At 40.5% G+C, this 25,233-nt stretch overlaps 2 protein-coding genes across 3 annotated transcripts in view; one reads left to right on the forward strand and one right to left on the reverse strand.

Annotated features, from left to right (window-relative positions):
- Window positions 1-17,148, reverse strand: part of arhgap35a (Rho GTPase activating protein 35a) — a 59,540-nt gene extending 42,392 nt beyond the window's left edge. For both annotated transcript variants that reach the window (XM_079556161.1, XM_079556160.1), the window contains exon 1: window positions 16,470-17,148. The gene's annotated coding sequence lies outside the window, so the exon portion shown is untranslated. The remainder of the gene's footprint in view (window positions 1-16,469) is intronic.
- A 2,573-nt stretch (window positions 17,149-19,721) lies between these two features.
- On the forward strand, window positions 19,722-23,863 carry ap2s1 (adaptor related protein complex 2 subunit sigma 1). Its single transcript, XM_079556296.1, has 5 exons — window positions 19,722-19,835; window positions 20,359-20,508; window positions 20,713-20,826; window positions 22,242-22,301; window positions 22,747-23,863. Exons 1-5 carry the CDS (start codon window positions 19,833-19,835, stop codon window positions 22,846-22,848), a joined length of 429 nt encoding a protein of 142 aa, XP_079412422.1. The 5' UTR covers window positions 19,722-19,832; the 3' UTR covers window positions 22,849-23,863.
- The last annotated feature ends 1,370 nt before the right edge of the window (window positions 23,864-25,233 follow it).

A 25,233-nucleotide genomic window follows, 5' to 3' on the forward strand; every position in this document is an offset into this window, starting at 1 on the left:
GAAAGATAATGGGCATCGTTAAAACTGGCAGATGAATATAAATGTGTATTGTCAGAAAAGCACACACGTTTTACATTTGCCCACAACTACAAGCACTTTTCTCAATACAAATTAACAAGACTGCGACAACAGAAAAGCATGAGGTAAGCTGAGACTTACAACCATGAATAACATTTGCAAATTCGAAACATTTCATTGATATAGTGCTACGTTGTTTTGCTACGCTTTTGAGACGGCGGTGATTGGGATATCCCAGAAAAAGTCCCTTCTCTTCCCGAACAATTTTAACTGGATCCAAATTCCGGATTGACATGTTGACTGTTCAAATGTTATTTGCACTGTAGTGTAAAATCAATCTGACATAGTTCCTGGAACAAGCTTCTGTTTGCTGACATTAACACAGATGAAACTACAGAAAAAGTGCATTCATTTCTGTTATTCGACTTAAAGTGTTAGATAGACTCATAACATGCAAAGTGAGATATGTATAACCTTTATTTATCATTTTGATTATTATGGCTCAGCTTGTAAAAAACCCAAATAAAAAAATCGCATAAAATTAGAATATTTTGAAAATGGACTGTATACCATAATCATCAACATTATAACAAAGGCTTGACATAGGTCACTTTGCATGTGATGGGTCTATATCATATTAGTTTCACATTTGAAGTCGAAATACAGAAATAAATTAACCTTTCAACGATATTCTAAGTTTCACTTCTATATCGCAAACAAATTGGTACATGGCAACAAAAGCTTGATTAAAGGCTTTACCAACAATTCATATTAAGAAAAATACTAAATAAATTCAAAAGTAACTTGCAGGTCAGTTTCAAACATAATTCTAACATACCAGGCAGAGACACACTGCTTTCTATGAGCCAACTCCATTATTCTATTCCAACTTTCGATTTGCCCAGTGTTTTTACTTTAAATGAGCCAAGCTCTTTCACAACTTGTTGTTGCTGCAATGCTGTCAAATTAAAAAGCAACAAAATACAGATACAAAATTCCCTTTTATGTTTTATAAGGGCGGCGCATGCAGCCAGAACAATTATCTGAGTGAAGAAGACCTAATGACAAGCAACCAGCAGCACACACTGAACAATAATGAAACACAACAGTGGTCAGCTGCAGCTTCAGTCTGGACAGTGCACAGAAAAGAGTGAACACTGAAAACAAAACACCAAACACTACTCAGAGAGAGCTGGCAGAGGGAGATGTGGTGATAGAGATATGCAAATGGCACAGCAACAACAGCACACGGCTACATCATGATCTCCATCTCCACACACGACACAGTGAGACAGAATGCCACAATCTTTTTTTTCCCCGCTCATACATCCGCACAGCAATTCTCATCAAAGTGACACTCATAATATCAACATCCCATCATGTGGCGCTGTAAACAAGGCAATTACAACAACAGCTGAAAGAGCTTTAGCATTTTAGAGGGTCTAGATCTTACAGCTTTACGTGTCACCCTCATAATGGGGTGCAATGCCAAGTATTTAAATGTCTCCAATCACACTGGACGTCACTAAAAACATGTGCAATAGGCCAGAGAGAGTGCGAGGACAACAGACGGAAATGAGCCCATGGCTACAATCCGGCGTGGAGTGTACTGCACTGTCCAGGCCAAATAAACAAATAAATCATCAGGATAATGCGGTTAAACATGCCATCGTTTTTCCATACGGAGATAGATATGTTCTTATCTGAGCTAAGACGAGTTGATGCGTACCTGTCGGTTTTTTACGCGTGCGCTCAGTCACGCAAAAAGATGTTGTTAGCAATTGGCCTCTCCTCCTCTCCTTTATGGGGTTGAAGTTCGAAGTGACCAAGCTCTTCAACATTTCCCTTATTTAAATACGGTTTGGTGAGTAGTTACACGATCCAAGTATAGTTACACAAAATTAAACATGGCGATTTTCATGTCGTCAAAGTGCTCCTAAGATGTTCTTACGCCTGACAATATAGTACCCCTTTTTATCCTTGTCATGTTTAATTTTGTGTGACTATACTTGGATCGCGTTACTACTGGAAGAGCATGAGAGAACATCTTTGGTCTTTTTGCGTGACTGAGGTACACATCAACTCGTCTAACCTCAGGTAAGAACACGTCTCAGTATAGACACAGAAGGCATCTCGTCGGCGTAGCCTCACAAGGGGGAAAACAGAATCTTTTGGGAAACACAGATTTTCACTCTTTTTAGCCATTTTCTGGCTAAATATACACTTATTTATCACCTGCAAATAAAGTCAAGTCTAAATCGGGTCCATATGGATGTTTATTCACAGCAGATTGTTCAGTAGAAGCGAAAAAACGGCAGTCATAGCAAGCGCTAGCTAGCGTTAGCATTAGCACGTTGCAAACATGTAGCATCATGTTAGCATTCTACGTTTTCTTTATGTATTTATGGGCTGTTGAACCACTTTGCTCCTCTCCATGTCTTTGCATCTTTATTTAGTAGAAAACTATATTCATAATTCAGCATTTGTTAATATTTAGAGAAAGTTTTATTCTCAAAATTGTTATCCCCCTTAACTGTTTTCAAACATGACCATATATGGGCGACTCCAGAGATGCCGTCTGTATATGGAAAAACGGTGGCATGTTCCTTTAATTGTTGGTCAAACTACTGCTGCGTTTGCGTCTTAGTCTCCAGTACATTGGCTAGTTTGTTTTGGTGTGGCAAGTTAGCTCATACAGGTGACGGCAATATCTTTCTAACAAGGAAGACAAGGCGGGTTTATTGACAGTGATGTTCGTCTGTGAGAGCAGGATCCTCTCGTTTGCATGCAAGATGAATTGATTGTGATTGATTCCAGCGAGGAACTATGCAAACAGTCGCTTGCTCTCTCAAAGTTCCACACCGTTACATTTGATAGTTAAAAACTTAGGCCATTTGCATTCGCTCTATTGAAATCTGACACTGAGCTTATCATTCCCCAAAGCACATCCTGTCCTCAGGTAATCCCGACAAAGCCAACCCCCCCTGGCCGTTACTGCACCTGTGAATACATTATTCAGGCACAATTCAGACTGTATAACATTATAAGCTGCGATTTAAATAAACTGTCAACTCCCCTGCCTCTCTCCCTTATGGCTTTTGTTTGCCAAGAGAAACCTGGGCCGCGCACGGTGCCAGCATTCCCTAATGAAAAACAAAACCGCACACAAGAGGCTGAATGTAAATGAGCAAACACGTCAAATTTAGCAGTAATAACTTTTCTAAGGGCTTGGGAAGACACGCCTTTACAATTAAGCCACGAGTGGAGAAGATTAGCTGCCAGAGTGTGTTAGTAAACGGTGTGTGCGCAAATGAAGGTTTTGTTTGATGCGTGGAATCTATTCAGGTGCACCAGACAGAAGGGAGGAAAGAAAAAAAACGAAAAAAATTGAAATGAAAGCTGCTTGAGTGAGGGCAGAGGGAGTCAAGGCACTGAGATACAAGGCTGGTGATGAGGCCAGCGGGTTCGTGATGGCGTGGAGGAGAGGAGAGCGGGACGCAAGGATGGGATTTTGAGTCTTTTTTAACGACATTAGTTCCGCCTCACTCCGGGTCCGTAGATTATGTCTAATTAAGAAGCTTAACATGGCTTAAAAGACACCACACAGAAAGCACAAGAGCCTTATCTGTCAACCTGCTCAAATGATTCTCCGCTTCTCGCTTTCTTCCCGTGGCGCCGCCAACATAAATTCCCTTCGCATGGCCTTTATGCTAGACAGATTAGAGGCTACGACATGGGCGCACGAGCCGAAAGCAGCCTAGCAAGCCTTGGCGATGGCGGCGCTGAGAGACCGGGTAGAAAGAGAGAGCGTGCATGTGCGCAGAGGAGCAGTAGGGAGGCAGAGGCAGGCAGATGCTTCCTTTCAGCAGTCTGCAGCAGGAGTGAGTCGATAAAAAAGGGTGGGGCTCTCGAAACACAAGGCCTCCTGTCAGCCCGGGCTCTGGAGATGCACCGAGACGGATTTGGATCTACAGACACTATGGTAATAAGAGGACAAACAGTATTACGGGCGGTCATTGTGAGAGAAAACCTACATTGTTGACTGTGACATTTTGAACATACCACAGCAAATTCCCTGTGAACGGCATTGAAACAGCCATCTCTGATCAAAAAGTGAATTCTCTGCATGGTTTGTCTTTTTCTCACTGCAAAAGCAAAATAAATGTTTTAGCATCTTTTCATCTGTTCACAATACCCGCTAATTGTGCTATTGTTATCATCCAATGAGCCCGCAGTCTTGCGTGACACAAACACCTGGTTGTGAACGGCAAATTTACATGAACGAGGTGGAGATGGCTGCGCAAAGTAGGTCACTGCTTGTTAAGACTTTACTCACAACTCCGTTCCAAACAACATTCTGCTGCCCACACTGCTTTAGGTCGACTACAAGCCTCCCTTGTCTTCTTCTATCAGCACATCTGCTTTGGCAAAACATCACTGATGAGCAGCTTTCATGTTCCAGGTACTGGGAACAGGATGTGGACCTTATCTGGACGGCACACAGACGGGTACTTCTTGTTGACACGCGCAAGACGAGAAAATGTGAGGGGGGAAAGTGATGGGTTTAGCCAAGTATATTGTATGGGCTAAGTAGAGAGTTGTAGAGCAGTGAGCAACATTCAATAGCTGTGCAGTCAGCAGCCAAATAATTCCTTCAACTAATGTGTCACACTCGTGTCCCAATGCTTTTATGTGAACCATTGGTTTATTGTTAAATATAATGTGCCACTAATCCCAGAATACTAAGCCGTTTTTACGACACTATGCAGGTCTCTATAGTTGCCTATTGAGGCTTTAAATAAATGGTAGCTTTAAAGTGGACGTATCATGCATAATTGCGGCTTAAAATATTAATTGCCGTGATGAACATGCTTGAGCGGAAAAGCACTCCGAACGGATCCGGTGATGGATTACGTGCTTTAAAAATGCACAGAGAAGTTCTGGGTTACATTTATTATGCAATAAAACAAGAAAGTTCAAAATGGTGCACAGCCAAAAAAGAGAAGGCCTAATTAAACAGGACTAAACAAACGTAAAAGAAGTGAAACGCTACAGGTATGTTTTTGACGAGGGACCTGTGATATGAGATGTTTAAAAGCTCAAAAGGAAATATTGACTATGCATGAAAGTCCCCTTCAAAAATGTGCACACCGGCCGGGAGCAAGTGAGGAAAAGAAAAGGTACGAGTGACAAATCAGTAGATAAAGTCAAAGCCCGACGTTGTGAGGAAAGCGACTTGAAGAGGAGGGAGAGATGAAGAGAGAAGTACTATCTGATAGAGGGGATTTGCCCTTCCATGGAACAGTAATTTACTAAAGCCATTCTACACATGGGCCCATCAGTGGCGATCTGCTGGCAGATTAGAACGACACAACCTCATCCCTCGCTTTCTCTCCAGCCAATCAGGGCGGGGCGGCTGACGTCGGGCAGAGGATGAAGAGAGGACACCGGGAGGGGACTCAAGAGGAGGGGCTAAATTTCCTGTCTCATGGCTCGGGCAGCGTTTTGGGAGGCCTCATACACAAGCTCGCTCATCCACATGTACAAAAGATTGGATAGAAGTCAAAGGCTATTACGGCTGCAGTTTCCAAGCCCGGGGATGCGGCGGCTCGCACTGTTGGTTCGGATTTAGCATTTATAATCAGTTTCTGCTCCTGTTTGTTGTCCGTTCAAAACAGTTCTTCCTCCAAAAGTCCCCCTTCAGTGTCTATAGAGTTAATGACTTGGGGGGAGCTGCTGCAAGTCAATGACCCAGCAAACACTTAAACACAACTTCTGTGTCCGTAAGGGAAAACGGGCAGATGGGTATCACAACATGTCAGCAGGGAGAAGAGCTGGAGCAGGGGTTGAAGATGACGGTCTCCGTTAGCTCAAACTCTTATTTTCTCTCTTTCATTATAACGTTTGTTTTCACCTCTTAGGAAACACACAGCGTGTTCAGAGATGAGGATTGAACTAAAGCTGCATGATTTGAGGAATAATAATTGCAATTTCGTTCATGTTTTGTGTTTCAAATTCACCATTCAGGAGCATTAGCGCATTTGAGTGGAGGCTGAAATATGAACCTCTAAACAAATACAAGAAATACAAGCATTTCCCAAAAAAATGTTTGTGGTGGTATTAACGACAAGGTTGGCTGGATTTAGACATAATAAGACACCGTGGACACAGGATATTTTGTTTGTTGCAAAGGAAATTGTCCTGCCAAAACAACTGCAGCCTTGGCGATTTGGTAATTGTGACCATTCAGGCGATTAATTGTGCAGTGCCAGTGTGAACCATCTTCAGTCGCTGGGCGCTAAACCCACAGCATCAACAGCCACTTATGTTGGAAATACAAAATCTGTGAAAAAAAGAAAGTATTATAAAGTCCTTTCAACAAGAGATGCACCGATCCAGATTTTTTGCTTCCGATGGACAGAATTGTTTCTCTGTAAAAGCTGCAGGGATGTGGAACTCGCTGCCATTGACTGTTCGAGAGAGTAGCACTTTACAACAGTTCAAACTTAATCTGAAGAAGTGGTGAAAGACGGTCAGATTTGTGAGCATTAACACGGGGGTTGTAGTAAAAGTGAGAAGGTACAAGTTTTAAAAAAAATTGTATATAATTGTAATTGCTATTGTAAATACTGTAAATATTGTATCTGAATGTTTGAGGTGATCCTTTTGCCGGTGCCTTATATGTATTTTATATTGTGAACGAACTCTAAAGTCAGATGCTCATTGGTCACTGTTTAAACCTGCTGTCACTTTGCCTCTGCCCAGGGACAACAGATGAAAATTAGCTTGTAGCTATCTCTGGTCTGTGCAACACATTTGTTGTGCAATGTCCCTGTCAAATAAATAAATAAATAAATAGATACTGGGGTTTGAGTATCTGCCAATATCCGATATTTACCGATATTTACCGATAACAAGAGGCTGTCTTAAAAGTCGCTCTCTCCGAGTGAAAATTTTAATTGATTCTTCTCTCCATTTTAAGATCAATAAAGTCATATTTTATTGTCATGATGTTACTGATCAATGATCAATTATATCTATTGATAAACTAATGGATGAACATTAAACAAGGATCACTGGACTTTTCTACACTAATTATCCTTGGGTATATTACATTAATATAACAACTCACATGAAGTGATCTGATCATTACAAATATGTTAGATCAGTTATTTTATAAACTAAAATACAAACACTTGGCTTCAGCAGTGGTTATTTTATTGTATTAGGCTTATTTATTTCTATCATAGTTCTGACCCAGCCTTGATTAGTTTTAGCTAGCATTAACATGCACCTGCTAGCTTTAGCATGCTATTGCTAACACGGCGATCAAAAATATGTTTGCAGAGGTTAAAACTAATTCTCCAGGTTCTTAGCTTTAAAACGATATACAGCATGCCCATATTCACTTAGATTTAGGTGGTAAAAGTTGTATTTTTAAGGCATTTAGAGCCAAACTGTAGCCGATACCCGTTATCGTATTTTTTCCATTATTGGCTCCGATATCCGATACCAGTATCAGTGCATCCCTAGTCCTTTCAACATAAAAAAAATAATAATGCTAGACTGACACTGCACAGCACCTCTTGGCATCAGCTCAAAACTATGTATTTCCTGTGTTCCTCTCTCACTCACTGACATGTGCAAAAACAAACAATGAGCTGTTCTTTTCCTCCTGCACTCCGCCGTCGCCGCTTCCCTTTCTCCGCTGGGAGCTGCTTGCCCAGCCTCAGCAGACCTCCGGGGGACCTCTGGGTGCCCTGAGGAGCGGCTGACATCACCCACCCGTGTCTCCACAGCCAACTTCGACCTCTGGGAACGCGGGCGGAGGAAAACCACAGGACAGAGATATTGGCTGTTGTCCCCGATCCAAAACTGCACATGAAGAGTTACACAATTTCCAAGAATCTGATCTGCTCCGGCCAACCATTGACCGACTGGGGACTCAAAAATTATACTTTTTCATAGCTGGGAATGTATGTATGTATGTGAAATAAGCAGACTTACTCCTTGGCTATTGATGTGTTAATCTAAAAAAATTAGTAGAGCAACTAAGATCGTGTCAACACTTGGACATTCGCCAACAAAAAGTCACAAGCCAAATATAGAACCCACAGAGGACAAACAGACTAGCAGCTTACGAACAAGAGAAACCAGTGTGTTAAAATCATGTTTGTTGATGTGACTGAATTACCTCGTTATATCATGAACCGTTACATGGACATTGCCCCTGGTCTGACATTGCATTGTGCAATACTGGCCTTACACTGGTCTCTGCAGTTGTTGGTTCTGCTGAGCTTAATGGCGCACAATAACAAAGAATGTGTTGCTATTAAAACAACAGGATTCCTGAGATGAAATTCACGTCAAACCTCTCTCGGTTTCACAGAGTCGTGCTTCTCTCTTCATGTTATTTCTTTGTGGCTGGCGTTTGATGTCAGTCTCACACACAAATACATATGTACACGCAGTGGGGGGCAGAAATAATAGGAGCCTCAGTCTCATCATTCCAGTGACTTCGTTGGTGTCAATTTGGGCAAAGGTTTGACACAGAACTCCAATAGTAAAAGTAATTGGCAATTTCTAGACATTCACTCTGACATGTAACTAAGGGCAAATGTCATTACGATCTGAAACTCAACACTGAGGGAAAACTCTGGTTCATTGTCAGTGACATGGAATGGTCAGAATGCGATCATCTCAGAGTGACAAAACGACAAAACGAACGGATGTCTAATAAGTGATGTTTGCTTTCGCCTGATGTACTTTGCTTGTGCTCAGCTGCATTACATTACAAACACTATACATCCACTCCATGAGACACTGTTGATACATTACTCATAGTTGGAAGCTCTACATGGAACTGGAGACATTATTTTTTTACATTTCAACTCTACTGGACAGGACTGATTATTGTCGTTTGTACATTTTGCATAGAGAGGGGTAGGGTTTTCTTTGTTGTTTGTCTGTTTTTGCGTACATTGGTGTATGAATGAGAGTGTGAATGGGTGACTGGTTCCTTACTATAAAGCGCTTTGGGCCTGATAAAGGTAGAAAAGCGCTATATAAGTTGAGTCCATTTACCATTTAACTGCTTCTAAGAATCTCCAAAAACAAATGCAAATCATAAGTTATCACTCTGCCTTTCAATGACAATGCAATGTTTCTATGACAAACTGTCTCCAAAGGCTTTAATAAATATATAGGTTAGGTTTCAATTCTCCATATAGCAGCGAGCAGAGCGGTGAGTGTAATGTATGCTCCACCAGGCCCAGCTCGCCCTGACCTGACAAACAACATTCTGCCACATTGGGTAGAACGGCCGCCATTCCCACAACTGTGACTAATTCAAGAGTGTTGCGGCGAGCCTGTCCCCATAACGGCCAATCCTTAAAGCCAAAACAACTCCTCTAACATGTTTACATTCTTCAACTTTCTGTGACTCTTATCTGCACCACGTACGTGTGACGTGCAGGGCAGTCACATCTGACGCAGCCAGGGCAAAGGTTGCACTAGCTTGAAAGTGATGAATCATTACTGAAAATAAGCGTTTCAAATCTGAGGTGAACATTTAAAATAGAAAACTATAAACATTTATGATAAGTTATATTAAACATACACCCAAGTTAAAACTGCTTTAAATTAGTGCTCATTTCACAATACTGTTTACGCCGATTGCTCCTAAATTATTTTGCATACAGAAATGTCTTCTCGAGGAACAGACAATGGGTGATGGATTAAGGTCCATTTTTCAACCAACCCAACAGGAATGTTACAAAATGGTGGATCCTCAGGAGCTGCAGCACTGCAGCAGGAAATGAACTCTGACATAAGAGCTATGGACCTTGGGGCCCCAATTGCATCCTGGGAAATAATGGCACTGAGAAGAGAAACAACTCGTGTCACCTCCAGAAAACGCAATCCATTTATAGTGTTCCAGAATAAAACGCAGGTCTATCATTCATGAGAGTTTCCTCTTAAGACTCAAGTTTCTAAGGTGATTCATCACTGATAACATTTGGTCAAAACATAAGTGCTGTTTGCACAACACAAAAAATCAGAGTAACAAGGTCAGCAGTAGCCTGACACTCTCCAGACTGACAGACGTCTCACTCCTTTATTACAGGCAGATGGACTCCAATAGAAACTACAGTAAAGAATGACACTGCGCTTGTCTCTAGCAATAGCTTTAGAGTGCCTTTGCCATCCATAAGATCCATCTCTCTGTATTACCACAGCGAGCAGACGCTGTTTTATGGCCGTTGTCCCAGTGAGACAATCGCATGGACATCATTAGCTAAGTGGTGTGTGGATGACAGCGGTGGCGCTTGCTGTGATCAATACGAGCTGGCCCTGGCGTCCTGCAGCTGGGCAGTGCTTACTCATCAGCCTAGGCCTCCGACTGGGGCAGTGATAAGCGATGTGACGCTCCTGCACTATCGCCCTCTGGAATAACAAACGACCATGAACAGCCACCTTATCGTCTCACCTTAAAAGACAATATGATGTTCACTGTCGGGCAGCGGCCGAGCAGCACACGAGAGGTGACTCCAGGTCAGCCACTGTCGATCAGACATGTGTGTATAAAAGCCGACCTGTCATCCAGTACGTCTTACTTTCAACCTTCACAACTCAAAACATTTTCCTTTATTTATCAATGGCATTTTTGGTTTTAATCATATTCCAAACATAAACTTACAAATGTTAAACACCTGAGGCTAGCTTCAAACGCAGAAAAGCAAATGACAACATTTCTAAAGGTTGTGGGCCAAATGCCTTGGTTTTGTGATTGCAGTCTGGACGCAGTGTCGGTGCATGTTCACTGGGGAGATGCCGAAAGCCGACTCAGTGGTGCCTCTATTGCCCTGAAGTGGCATCTCACACAAACATCTAATGACAAGGTGGTGCCCTTCCTGTGTCCTTAACCACAGCTGACAATAACATCACAGCGAGGGACAGCGACGGGCAAAGAGGACCCAAAGGAAGGGAAACAAAACAACCGATAATGATTAAATAAGTTTGCAAAGTGTGACAAGTTTGATGGCTTAGGTCGTCTACCCCCCGTTTCTCATCATCTCCCACTCTTTCACTGTTCATCACCCTCTTCAGGAGCTGATTGAAACTGCCAGCTTTAATTAGAGGACCACCTTGCCACCTTCGGCGTCGCTCTCCTTCTGTCCGAATCCTGCAAAAGACACTTTCCATCAAGTTGTCAGCAACTACACGCATCAGATGCCATGACAAATAAATGGCAGCAGAGGCTCACGCAGATTGAGCACTATGTTTACCGTTCTGTCAGTATGCATCATGTTTGGAGAATATCCTTATCTGAAATGGCAAGCCAACAGCTATTAACAAAAACAGTATCTTGGAGGGCACTGATTACATCATTAAAGGAATAGACCACCGTTTTTCAATACTGAGATATGTTCTTACCTGATCTTAGACGAGTTGATGCGTACCTGTCTGGTCTTTATGCGTGTGCTCAGTCACGCAAAAAGACCAAAGATATTGTTAGCATTTAGCCTCTCCTCCTCTCCTCTATGGGGCCAAACGGGGGTGAAGTTAGAAGCAATAAAGCTCTTCCATGTTTCCTTATTTACATACTTTTACGTGATTCGTTACACAATCCAAGTATTGTCATACAAAATTAAATATGTCGATTTTCTAACCGGAATAAAAAGGGGTACTATACTGCAAGGCGTAGTAATATCTAGGAGGAGAGGCTAAATGCTAACAACATCTTTGGTCTTTTTGCGTGACTGAGCACACACGTAAAGACCAGACAGGTACGCATCAACTCGTCTAAGCTAAGAACATATCTCAGTATTTAAAGACGGTGGCCTATCCCTTTAATAAGTCATATTTTGCATTCTCTTGGGCTATTTGTATTGGTACCACATCTTTCTTTAAAACATAGATGTAAAGGAGAGTACATTTTCTACATTCAAATGCTAAACTTTTATATTTTAAAATATCTCTACAATGCCTGAGGCTAAGACAGCTATCTAAATGCAGCTCATCAGTTAGGAAGTCAAATATTCATGAATTTAGATTAATGTGCGTATTATCTGGTGAGTGGTATCATACATTTTTGCAATATTTCTAGTATGTAATCGTTAAAACATCATCAAAGGGCGGAGGCGGCTCAAAAGACCGGTTCAACAAGCTAACCAAGCCTTAACACATAAAAGAGCACGTGTCACGACAAATTACAGCATGCTTTACCTGACAGAAATTACATCCTCTTTACAACAACAAAAACTTGTGTGGCATGTTTGAATTATGATTTATTTTTTCTCTCCCCCTCTCGTTCCCACCAGCTGGTCACTCTCCAAACACACCGGCAGCTATCGTAGGTGGACTTCCTGCAGGAAACCTAGGGGCGCCGCAAAGGAGAATCTCCAGAGAGAGAGACAAACAATGACGGGGGAATTTATCCAACTGCAGCCCAATTTAGGAAACGCAGTCTGGGGCCCGTTCATGAGCTAGGAATGGGCTTTGCGTATCAGACAATACTGGCCCATTGATGTTCCAGTTTTGAAAAGCATTAATGTGAACTCAATCTTGATTTCAAAAACATAAGTCATACATACAACCGTAGTGAATATTCCTACTGGATATGAACTTTTTAAACTCCAAGCAGTGACCTAATTTCCCTGGTCTCAATCATAACATCTTATCTATGGACCTGCTGACTCATGGAATTCAGCTGTGGCCAATCAGGAAGCGGCAGGTTACTTCTGGCCGTCATTGATTGGATGATCCCTGAGCAGACAGCTGAAAGGGCACATACCAGGAACACAGCCTTCAGCACAAACTGCCAGCGAGGCCAGGTTTGCTCACACTCTTCCTTTCCACACTCACCCCTCAGGCCTTTTATGCGTCCATCAAAAACTCCTGTGTTGTTTTCGTCTGAACAAATCATACTGTAATTGCACTTCTAATGCACGATAATCAAATAGCTATTGAGGTAATATATCCAATGACATCAACATAAATTTATCAGGTATGAGAAGTGATAACACAGTAGTTTAGATCTGAAATGCATACGATTCTTGTATTAGTTTAGCGGGTCAGATCTCAGTAATCTCTCATATGTTATGTAAAATGAAATGAATCTGTATTTTAAAATCATAGTGTAGTGCAATACTTAATAAAAAGATATTGCAATTAGATTTCCTTTCCAAAGTCCAATAGACCTACAGCTAAAAAGTCCATTCACTTTGCCCCTGAGCTGTGTAATTGTATCTGCAAAAGCCAAGGCAAGCTGTTCACGTCCAGAGGCCATCGCTCCTGTGCGGTTTACCTTCATCTCCATGGCCACTGCGCTTTCAAACTGCATCCTTCTCCTTTTGGTAACACATCTAAAAGGGTTTTGTAAAAGACAAAGGCCCCATGGTCACAATTAAAGCCTTAAATCATAAGCTTTAACTTTGCACCGGCGTATCCCACTGAATCCATTTGTATTGAAAAAGCAAGACACTAGAATGGATTTGAGGAGAGCGAGCGCAAACACAATCTTATTTAAAAGGGTAATTTTTAACATGTACATTTGTCCTGGAGTAATTGTAATATTTTATCTTCTTTCCGACTCTAGGGATATACTTGGCACATTCGGCATATCAGATTAGGGGTTTGTTCCCTCATACATAATTCCATCATTGGGGATAAAGAGTTCATCCCTAACAGAATAAGAGCCTATCTATCTATAACTCTGCCCCATCTGCAAATCAGTAATGAGCGGGCTATCCCAAACAGGGAATCTCAGTTCAACCCGAGCAAGCCACACTTTCTAATGGAAATTCAGATACAATCATCCCAGAATGCACTTCTCTCTGCCTAATAAATCGGCAACTAGAACAAGGCGGCCATTGAGGGGAGAGTGACTGTAATCTGGTCCAGCAAACTCCAAAGCTGCCCGCTATAATTAGCTCCTTTCTCCATCAAACACAGGCTAACACAGCCTCACAAGGAGGACCTCTCCTGTAGCAGCACAGTTTTCCAGGATCGGAGATATGGTTTCTCCATGGAGTTCCCCCCGGTGTTGACAGGTACACTACTGGGAGATCTACATAGAGGCAGCCAACACCTCCATTCATCCACACAGCGGTGTGGAGCAATAAAAGCCGGAGCCGACACAGGAAATAAAGCAGTGCGAGCCAGAGCACATTTAATTTGAGTGGCATCGCAGGCTAAAAACACATCAAAATAAAGCTCTCAGTCACTCTGATGAGATTACCGATTGAGGCCACCAAAACTCAATTAAAATGACTCATCACATTCATTGCTTAAGTCAAATATTGTCAGCCCCTCCAAGCATAACTCAAGTTATTTTTGGCCAAATTGAGATCAGAAGGCTTGTAAATGCAAACAATATGAAAAATGGAGGTTATCATAATCAAAGTATTATCCAAATACAAACTTCAAGATGACATATCACAAACCAAAACCAAGAATGTCCATACAAGAGTAGCTTTCTCCATGTTATAGTATCAGTCATTGTACTTTTTCTTCTTGCTCTACCCTGTGTAGAGTTGCAACAATGTCTGCTTCAGACACATTTAAATTAGTGACTTGGGTTTAACATCTGATGCCCTTCCTCATGCATTGATTCTGGAATGGCGTGAAGAGCTCTTCATGCATCGCATCAGCTGCAAACATAAATTGTAACTATGTTGATTGTATCAACCTTGATAAATAAATAAATACAATTGTGAGTCACTCCTTGTTGTTGGATTACATAGTCTGTCCAAATCAGTCAAAAAACTAATCCATACACAATAATATCAACTATAATCAACAAGGTCAGATTAGTGTTATGTTATGTAGCTATTTAAACACCACAAAGTTGCTTTAAATATTCCTTTTGCCATTACAAAAGGACCTTAGTGCCACATTACCACAACAACCAACACAGTAAATCACTTGTCAGTCCGTACATGTCCAGTCAAGTTCCACCCAACACTTAAACCCAATGTTTATCTCTTGCTATATGGGGCAGAATCTCCCCTCACTGCCCTATATTCAACCGAGTTAAAGCCAGCCTCGTCTAATCCCGGACACATGCCCCAGCCCAGAGAGCCCAGCCATGAGACACACAGCGGGACTGAAATTGTTTTTTTTTTTCTATTCCGGTAGCTATAGCTGGTGCTTGGGTAAATAGCACAGCGATTAGGGCATAGAGAGTGTTCCTGGAGAGGAGTGACTGCGCAGCAAAGGGCCCAATCAAGCAAAGGACACAAGTGCTGACAGCTGCTAATGCATTTACCTGAGAGCACAGAGAGCCTCTTCAGACGCGTGCATGTTTAATTCCATTACATTCTTATAATTATTTTAATCAAAGGCGGAAGTTAGAGCTGTCAAAGCGTAAGCACCGTGGGAGAGGTTATGAGTCAGATGTGCTTCAAGAGGATGTACTCAAAAATCCATATGGACAAGGCAGTTGTGCTTCTGTGGGTTGCTTTGTGGTTTTAACAATGGCATATAGGCGGACCAGTGCCCTTTACTGCAATGAGTCAAAACAGGATCAGTTCTTTGGTGGAAAGGTTATAAAATGTCCAGCTCAAAGTAGAGATATGACATTCAACAAAAACAGGTAGAGTGGCAAAGTCCAGTTAAGGCACTCTGACAAATAGGGAGTGGCTGCCAGAGCACTGGACTGTGCAGATCAACTTATGACACCAAATGATGATAATGCTTGTGTTGTTAATAACTATTTTTACATTCACGCCATGGAATTCTCACAGATATAGCCTGGCATTTAGCAGCCATTCTATCAGCCCGGCTTCTTCACCAAAACTGTCATATCATGGTAGAAACTGAAACTGAGAGAAAGACTTCCTAAATCTGTTTGCATTTGGACATTCACCATTAAACCAGAGATGGCAACAAATACCATTTACAATTGACACCCACAGTAATGACCAAATGAGGTCGTTCGGGAGCCCAAGTCTTTTACTAAAGTCATGTCTAATTCTATGAGGCAGCTTTTTGAAACCCTTACATTAAAAAAAACACAGTCCAGGAGAGTTCCTTTAAGCCTGACCAGACCAATGCATTCCAGGTGTTATTCTACAAACATTTTTTATGTTTAGACACGATCAGTTTTATGAGCCCCTTTCTCCTCTTTAAACTCCGTGTTTAAACAAGCATGTCCAACCAACCAGTGCCTTCAACAGTGCCACAATGTAACACTATGCGTCACCATTTCAAATAATTACTGCTTTAACTATTATTTCTGCAAATCTCACGAGCCCCTGGGGGAAATGGGTCGACTCCCAGTTTCTTGTTATTCGTAGAAATCCAGGCAGGCAGGCTACAGTGGAAGGAAGGGAAGACAAGCCACTCAAACTAACGCCTCTAGCGTGTGTTTTAGAGCCTGTTTAAACATAAGGAGTGAACCTTTTCCATGTAGAATTTGGTGTAAAGGCAAAGAGTCGGATACATACCATAGCATTCCTTGCTGTGTCCTAGTAGTCCACTCTCCTCTGCGTCCCCGGGTGAAAGACTTCGAAAACACGCAAAAAGCACTCCCCGCAAAGCCTCACATCGATTAGTTTTTTTTTCTCTAAACAGCCTTTCTGTCCATTACTTCCCGCTTTAAGTGCTCTTGTGTCTAAAGTTTGTGGAAACGTCCTGCATATCTTTCTTGCTCCTTGTTTGAAAAAGGGATATAAAACAAGTATATTCTCGCGCAGGAAAACGCACAATGCTGCTCAAAAAACTCTCTGGCTGGGATCGCCTTGTGAAAAAGAAAGAGGGAGGCGTTGCAAAAGCGCTGTTTCAGTATGTTTTCCCTTCTTGCTTCACCACCACGTTGTTTAGACCAATTATTATTTCCTTTGTTGTGTTAAAAAAAAATCAAACAGTCCGTAGGCTACGATAGGAAACGCGGTTGGTTGGTTGGTTGGTTAGCGAGCGTCGCCAAAAAAATCGCAAATGCTTTCACTGATCGCCACCTCTGTCAAATGTTTTCCTTCCTAACATTAAGCCCCGGACAGGCTCAATGTGTGACGGTGTGCACAAGTCTGTTTTTTTTTTCAGCTTCCCAATAATGGCGGACCTTCTCCCGAATCCAGCATCTCCCTCCCATTCACACGATCCATGCGCACATAGAGGTACACACGCGGAGAGTCTCGCCCAGCGGTTCATGGGCACAATTACAACACACGCGCACTTAAAGTGTGGCTGCACTTTCAAACCCGGAGAAATACCTAGCCAAGGTCCAAACACTTATTTCAGTCAGTCAGTTGATTTGTATTTTTCCTATGTACAGAGTTAAAAACAAAATAGCCTAAATAAATTAATACATTCATTAGCCTAATTAATAATAATAATAATAAAATTAAAGTGATAGTCTGGAAGTCTAAATGTTTAAAAAAAATATATATATATATATATATAAAATGCGCTAAATCGACCACCTGGTCTTACATTTTGATGTTGAGTAATAATAATATAGGATAGATTTTATTTTTTCCCCTCCATCCTGGATCTCAGCAACTACTCAGAGTCTGGCTTCCTCCCGCATTGACCAATGAGACGAGCTTTTCCTGTGAGCCAGCCTGTCAGGTCCAATCAGGAGGGAAGGGGGAGGGGCTTGATCGTTTATTAAGATTCTGTTCCTGCTTTCCTCATTTTGCAAACTAAGAGGGCTTTCTGGTGGGGAGGAATTGGATTGTTTACTTTCAAATTTCACTCTATCTCTCATCACTTGCAAACTTACAGACTATCACTTTAACTTGATTCTATACACTCTACAGACTGTCATTTTATGTGCCTTTCCATTTCCCAATCCTCATTCATAGTTTACTCTTTTATTCCATGTCTATTCACCCTGAAGGCGATACATTTATCATGTTATTAAAGTAAACGTTTCTGCTGCTGAATAATACAGCATGTGTTTTCCACAGACTCATAAATCTGGATCATTTACTTTGTCATTTGCACTATTGCACCGTGCTTCTTCTGAATTGCTTTCTACAGAGTAGTCATCAATTCCTATGACACTCATAATTGACTGTTTTTATATATACAAACTTCCTTAATAATAAAGAAAGCACTGCTTGATTTTCATTGGAAATGTCAAAACACAAATGTTCAGTATATTTTTGCTGTGTGCGGCTTTAAGACCAGTTTAAATATTAGCCTTTAATAAACACAGTGAGTCTGAGATTCAAGGACAGTGACCTCTGTGTGCATGAGTTGCGTGCTCTGTCCAATGGCCTTAGACCATTTTTTCCTGCAATATTTGCATGCCCTCAATTACACAATGAGATTAGTAGAGGTCAAAGTGCCTGATAATCCACTTCTGTTACATGTCATGTTGTCAGGATCAGTGTTGCTATTAAAGGAAATATGCAAATGTACTTACATTTGTGATATATGATGAAATTAATATGTTTAGATATAAACATAATATTAGAACAATAAATAAACAGAATGCAGGCGTTGATGATGACAATGACAACAATGATTATAATTGAATATAATTTTTTTATCGTCTTTTTTAATTTTATTTATTTTTTTCCCATTACACACGAAAGCTCTCACATGCACACATGCACATAAACGCACTCACACACACCCGCCCAGTACGCCTACCAATACAGCCTATGAAATTCTACTCAAAGTTTTCTGGTTTAATGTCACGTGAGATCTGTTGTCTGTTTGTTCTTTGTAATTGTCACAATAAAATTCACAAAAAAAAAAAAAAAAAGAGAGAGTAAATACTACTCTGATAAAAAATGAAAAAAATAAAAAAATAAATAAACAGAATGCAGAACAGAATACAAGCGTTTTTCCCCCATTACATATATGTTTTAATAATTGAAATTGAATTTTTTTTTCTGCGACTTACCTCTCCAACATTGTAACTTAACTGGGAGCAGAGACATCTCCAGCTCGTCTCCATGGAGATCATTGTATAGGCAGCCAAATATGAGAAATTGGTCCTCATCCAAATCCATTCTTTGATTACCCACTGCAAAATTATTATTTGCTGTGTCTAGCTGATCATTAGGAGCATGTTTGAGCACAAAATTATCCAAAATGTTACACAGTGAACCTTTAAGGTACACAGTGCTAATTAATTACTAGTCAGGACACCTTTTTTTCTTCTATTTTATCTTCTTATCTTATAAATAGACATGATGAGATGACTGTGGTGACACATGATATGACATTCAATGTGTTAATTTGTTACATTAGCTTGTGTTAGCTTCATAAATTAATAATTATATGAGGATAATTTTAGTGCTTCTTGTGTCATGAGGTGATTGATGTTACAAAACATGTCATTATTTATGTTGCTGTTTCTGTATTATTTAAAACCCCTTGTGAAAAAAGTCCAATAATACATGTCTGAGTCCGTCCAAAAATTATGCCAAAAACCCGTGTAAGAGCAGCAAACCTAAAGGTATGTCCCAATGTTTGTCCCACTTTATTTTTGTTATACTAGATTTTGAAGGTCCAGGATTCAGATGAGTTTGTTGTTGATGTATAATTAAATTAAATATATATTTATTTTATTTTTATTTTATATATATATTTTTTTTACGTATTCCTGCATCTCATGTGATTAAACGTAAGCGTCATAAGAGGGTTGTGGGTATTGTAGTTCTGCATGTACTGCGTTTTACGTTAATCGCCAACAAGAGAACTACAACTCCCATCATGCAATAGGCGGAAGTGTAGCGTAAGCACTTCCTGTTAGCTCCAAGAGGATAGCGGACGAGCGATTGGACATTTTAATGAATAAATTGTACAGTTACTAAAATACAGCGTGTGGGACTCACTGTAAGGCAACTAAAATGGTACGTATTGCACAATTGAGCTCTACTATGGTGATTTCTTGGTGTATACATTAAATCGCTAGCTTTAGAGCTCGCAAATAACCTTATCAGTGGAATGTAGAGGCCACTTTGCTAATGTTAACCATAATGTTGCCTTCACTACATTTGTTCACAGAAAGATACTGATCCCCAAGTAAAGTAAGGTCATTTAAACATGTAATAATTGAATATAACATACTAGTTGGCCTGGGTGTGGTCTGATCGATCAAAGCAGTTGACAGGCAATGGACAAATTAACGCCCATGGGTTTGAGCTTATTATTATGATTTTATTTGTATCGGAATTGGATGTTATTGTGCAGCTGATCGATGGTTTGTGGATTTGGCACTGTTCTGTCCCCCAGTGCTGAATGTCTCTCCCCGCTTTTCACCCACTTTCGTCCAGAGCTGTCCTGTCAAATATAGTCTACAGGCCTAGAAATAAAGAGTTACAGACTATTGTTATTCATTCACATTGCTGAACACTGTTGTGATTTCTCTCATAGATCCGCTTCATTCTCATCCAAAACCGAGCTGGCAAAACGAGGTTGGCCAAGTGGTACATGCAGTTTGACGATGATGAAAAACAGAAATTAATTGAAGAGGTCCATGCTGTTGTGACTGTGCGGGATGCTAAGCACACCAACTTTGTGGAGGTTAGTAAAACAGTTGGAAAAATTGTTTGATATTCCGAATAGTCGACAAAATCAATTTTCCAGTTTATTTGCATGTGTTAAGTTTGTAAAATTGTCTATACCGTGTAAAGTCTTGGATCAAACATCTTAGAATTGCTACCTTGCTTTGTTTTGCTAGATTCCTGTGTAAGCCTTTGTTTTTGGTGATACTCTGTTCTCCCACAGTTCAGAAACTTTAAGATTATTTACCGACGCTATGCTGGGCTCTACTTCTGCATTTGCGTGGATGTGACGGATAACAACTTGGCATACCTCGAGGGAATCCACAACTTTGTAGAGGTAAAGATTTAGTAAATGAACTATGATGATTTAGTTGTCATGGTCTGGTTGATTTTAGGAATGGCTGTTATTCATTTCCTGGAAGTTCACCATCTCCTGTTTTCCATCTCTTTTGCTTTAGATAGGTTGAAGTAAATACAATAGTATCTACTCTATACTGTACAAGCCTTGTCACCTTTATGTGGCTTTGATTTCAACTCAAGGCTTAGAACAATTAAAGTTTTGTTCTGACTTGACATGTCCTTTTGTCAGGCTTGAATAAAAAAAGATTAAGAAAAAATGGCAGTGTAATCCACTGTTGGCTGTAAAGTTTGAGAATGAGCTTTGTTGCCCCAAACACTGAACTTGTATGAACATTTATTTCAATTATTATTCAATACTTTCTTATCCATTGGTCTCAAGTGATGAAAAATGATGAATGAAGATTGTTGCCATGAGTTTGTGCAAGCTCTTAGTAAAATAGAGGTTCTCCATTTCAAACAAAGGTTTCTAAGCCGTTCTCTACTCTTGTTTAAGCGTTGGACATTTCATCTCTCATCCAAGAAGAGGCACTTACTTTTAACCAGCAGACACTCAAACCTCCAATATAAGGGGTTTGATAACAATTCAACAACATGACTCTGAATCATAGTGTTAGTCAAAAAGTTTAAATGACATGGAAAGTATTATTTTGATTTAATAAAATGTGTAAAATATTGTGAGCTTGGACAAGGTTGTTGGCAGAGAGACTGTCATCATGTCCTTGGGCGAGACACTTCACTCGCCTGTGTGAATGCAAAGTTAGTGATGGGTGGTGGTTGGAGGGGGCTATAGCAGATCTGTTTGCTCTATGGCAGCTGTGGCTGCAATAGCCTTCCAGCTCTTAATGAAACTTGTCAACTCAAGCTTGTAAAGTGCAAGGTTTTATTATTTGGAACCAGACCACCTTGTGGATGCCCAATCTCGTCAGATCTCGTAAATTGAGTAGGATTACTACCAGGGGTGGAGACCGTGAGGGAATACCAGGTAGCCTGGATGTGTGAGCGGTGTCTGGTGGTCGGAGGGCTTGTTGGTGCAGATGTGGAGCCGCACATACCACTGTGTGGAGTGAATAAAGAATTGTCCATTGGAAAGTGCTTTGTGACCTTAATTTCCGTTCTCCATTTTAATCAGAAGTGCAGTTTGAATTGTCGAAGTTAACTACATTATTATACAAATCAAATGATCTCTTGTAGAAAACTATTACAAAAGATACAATTGTATTAAACTGCTATATTTTTCTGGAGGTGTTTGCCGTTGCCAGCCTCGCCAGTGCCACACTGTTACTACAGAGTCTGCATTTTGTTGAGGATGTGCAACAACTGTGCATTGTGATTAATGTGTAATGTATTATTTTTATTTATTTTTTAATAAAATTGATGTCTGCTTTCTTCAAGGTGCTGAATGAATACTTTCACAACGTGTGTGAATTGGATCTGGTTTTCAACTTTTACAAGGTAAAGATGTAACTGAGACAGTTGTTGATTAAGTTTATCTTTACAATTCATGAAAACTGATATACAGTATTATTGGCAACAGTAATAGGTGTCGACGTAAAATGCTAAGCAACTAACAGCTCCACAGTCCTCTGGATCTGCTGTTGCTCTGCTTGCTAATTACCAAAGGTGTCTAAAACACCCACAAGCTTAACTTAACACGGCATCGCCCACGTGTCAGTCTGTGATTTAGCAGTACAGCAAGTGAATAAATTACATTCACTGAAACTATCAAATAACTCCTCATGCAACCTCTGTTATAGTCAGTCTGTCATCACTCTATAGACAAGAAACGACTGTTACATAGTGCACACACAGTAAGGGCAAGAACTGCGGTCTAGTATAGAACTGTATCACTGTAATCATCACAGACCCCTCTCAAGCTGTCTGCTCTTGGCTCTTACAGGTCTATACCGTGGTGGATGAGATGTTCCTAGCCGGAGAAATCAGGGAGACGAGTCAGACCAAGGTGCTCAAGCAGCTCCTCATGCTGCAGTCACTTGAGTGAGACCATCTTTCAGTACTGTCCAATCCTGTGACCAAGCACTCCACTGCAAACGACCCTCTGTGGCCCAGGAGTGTATAGACATGCATTTAATTGTAATATTTGCGTCATGGCAGTCTTTAAGTGGCAGTATTTTGACAGTGCTGCGAGCTGAAGCCAACCACTAAGACTGCTGATCATTTCAACATAGATGTCATTTCTCATTTTGAGTGTCTCCAATTGTTTTTTTTACTCCTTAGTTACTCTTTTCATATCTCCCCCCTTTCATATACAGTAATTGTCACTACTGTTACTAACAGACACCACATTAAAGCAATCTGCTGGCATAAGCTTAATAATTTGTATGGCTATGCCTTGCTTCCCATGCATTTTAATGCTTGACCACTGTTCAGGCTCTTTTGAACACTCATCCTTTTAAGAGTTTGCCTTTGGACTCATTTGGTGCTCTGTCAAATGCCCTTGTGGCTAAAGAAATATTGCCATCACTGAAAATCAAAGTAGCATTACTCAGATGGCAGTTTGCAGTAAGTGGTGTCTGCTAGTCACATTTATTCACCAATGCTCTAAATAATAAGAGGCGTGTGAGTGGAAATATAAAGATATATTTTACTTGAGGCAGTGCTGTGATGTTTACTTTGAATATTGTGTACATATGTGTATTTTGCATTTGTTTGTGATCCATTCATTCCAGATAGATGATCTTCTCTATTCTCCTCAGTGTCAAAAACAGGCATTTCCTTTTGAAATTAATGGGCTTTTAATCATAATTTTAACAACCATGAACTTGGATATTTCACTTTCCCTTAATGGACAACTAATGTTCAACCATCTACCATCTAGCTGTCAATGGTTGTTCAGTGTTACACGTCTTTTTTTTTCTTGCTCCTTGTCAGCGTGTGCAAGTCTGTGGATGGAAGAGTGTCTGTTTATCTCCCAGTTAAGCTGGCCAGTAATCTGTAAATAACCAAGACAAATAAATGAAGTGAATTGAAAACTGCCATCACAGACGAAAGGTGTTTTCTATTTGTGTGCTGGCGCCATCTTGTGGTACATTGATTATTTGACTAAGATCAATAAATCAGTCAACATATCCTCTTCAGCTACATTAAGTCACACCGGGCGTTGCTCCATCGACCTAAGACATAAATCTAGACTAGGCTGATATAAAAGGCATTTACTCTTCATCACACAAGAGCTTTGATATACTAACCTCTGCCGCCTCACCGCCTCTGAAAAGACTGGGAAGAAATGAATCAAGACCCTGTTGATCCTGCTACTTAAGTTTTATGAAGTGAAACCTCCTCAGTGCTGGACATACTTTAAGTACAGTAGGCAATATACAGGGGAGGAAGAAATGGCTCTCGCAAATGTTAAACCTGTTTCTGATTACTACTTTAATGTAGCTTTTAGACTGACCAACTGTGCGCCTACATATATTGTATTCAGAATAACAGCATTTAACCCAAAAGTTTAAAAATGTTCCAGTAGATTAAAAATGTAGTGCTTAGTTGACACTTGTTACAGAAACAAAATAAAAAGTACAAATTATAAGTACATTTTATGATGAATACTTTTTACTTCAACATCACTACATTTTAGAGCCTGTACCCATTAAATTGGGTTAAAAGTAAAAGTCGTCTTTTTTTTGTGTGTGACCTCTCTAGGATTCACTGGTTTAGTCCCAGTTTAGAGGTTTACTCCTTTAGACCTGGTTTAGATCTGGTTTAGACCTTGTTTAAATCTGGTTCAGACCTTGTTTCGATCTGGTTTAGACCTTGTTTACATCTGGTTCAGACCTTGTTCAGATCTGGTTTAGATCTTGTTTAGATCTGGTTCAGACCTTGTTCAGATCTGGTTCAGACCTTTTTTAGATCTGGTTCGGACCTTGTTTAAATCTGGTTTAGACCTTGTTTAGATCTGGTTCGGACCTTGTTTTTTCGATCTGGTTTAGATCTTGTTTAGATCTGGTTCAGACCTGGTTTCGATCTGGTTTAGACCTTGTTTTGATCTGGTTTAGACCTTGTTTAGATCTGGTTTAGACCTTGTTTAGATCTGGTTCAGACCTTGTTCAGATCTGGTTCAGACCCTTTTTAGATCTGGTTCGGACCTTTTTTAGATCTGGTTCGGACCTTGTTTAAATCTGGTTTAGACCTTGTTTAGATCTGGTTCGGACCTTGTTTTTTCGATCTGGTTTAGACCTTGTTTCGATCTGGTTTAGACCTTGTTTAGATCTGGTTCGGACCTTGTTTTTTCGATCTGGTTTAGATCTTGTTCAGATCTGGTTCAGAACTTGTTTAGATCTGGTTCGGACCTTTTTTAGATCTGGTTCGGACCTTATTTAAATCTGGTTTAGACCTTGTTTAGATCTGGTTCAGACCTTGTTTAGAT

The sequence above is a fragment of the Gobius niger genome (genome assembly GCF_951799975.1).
Source record: "Gobius niger genome assembly, chromosome: 1".
NCBI classification, from domain to species: domain Eukaryota; kingdom Metazoa; phylum Chordata; class Actinopteri; order Gobiiformes; family Gobiidae; genus Gobius; species Gobius niger.

Bases quoted from the DNA above. Each gene is read 5' to 3' on its own strand.
- ap2s1 (XM_079556296.1), top strand. The intron at 20,509-20,712 runs GTTAGTAAAACA...GTTCTCCCACAG, and splicing joins AGCACACCAACTTTGTGGAG to TTCAGAAACTTTAAGATTAT. The intron at 20,827-22,241 runs GTAAAGATTTAG...GCTTTCTTCAAG, and splicing joins GAATCCACAACTTTGTAGAG to GTGCTGAATGAATACTTTCA.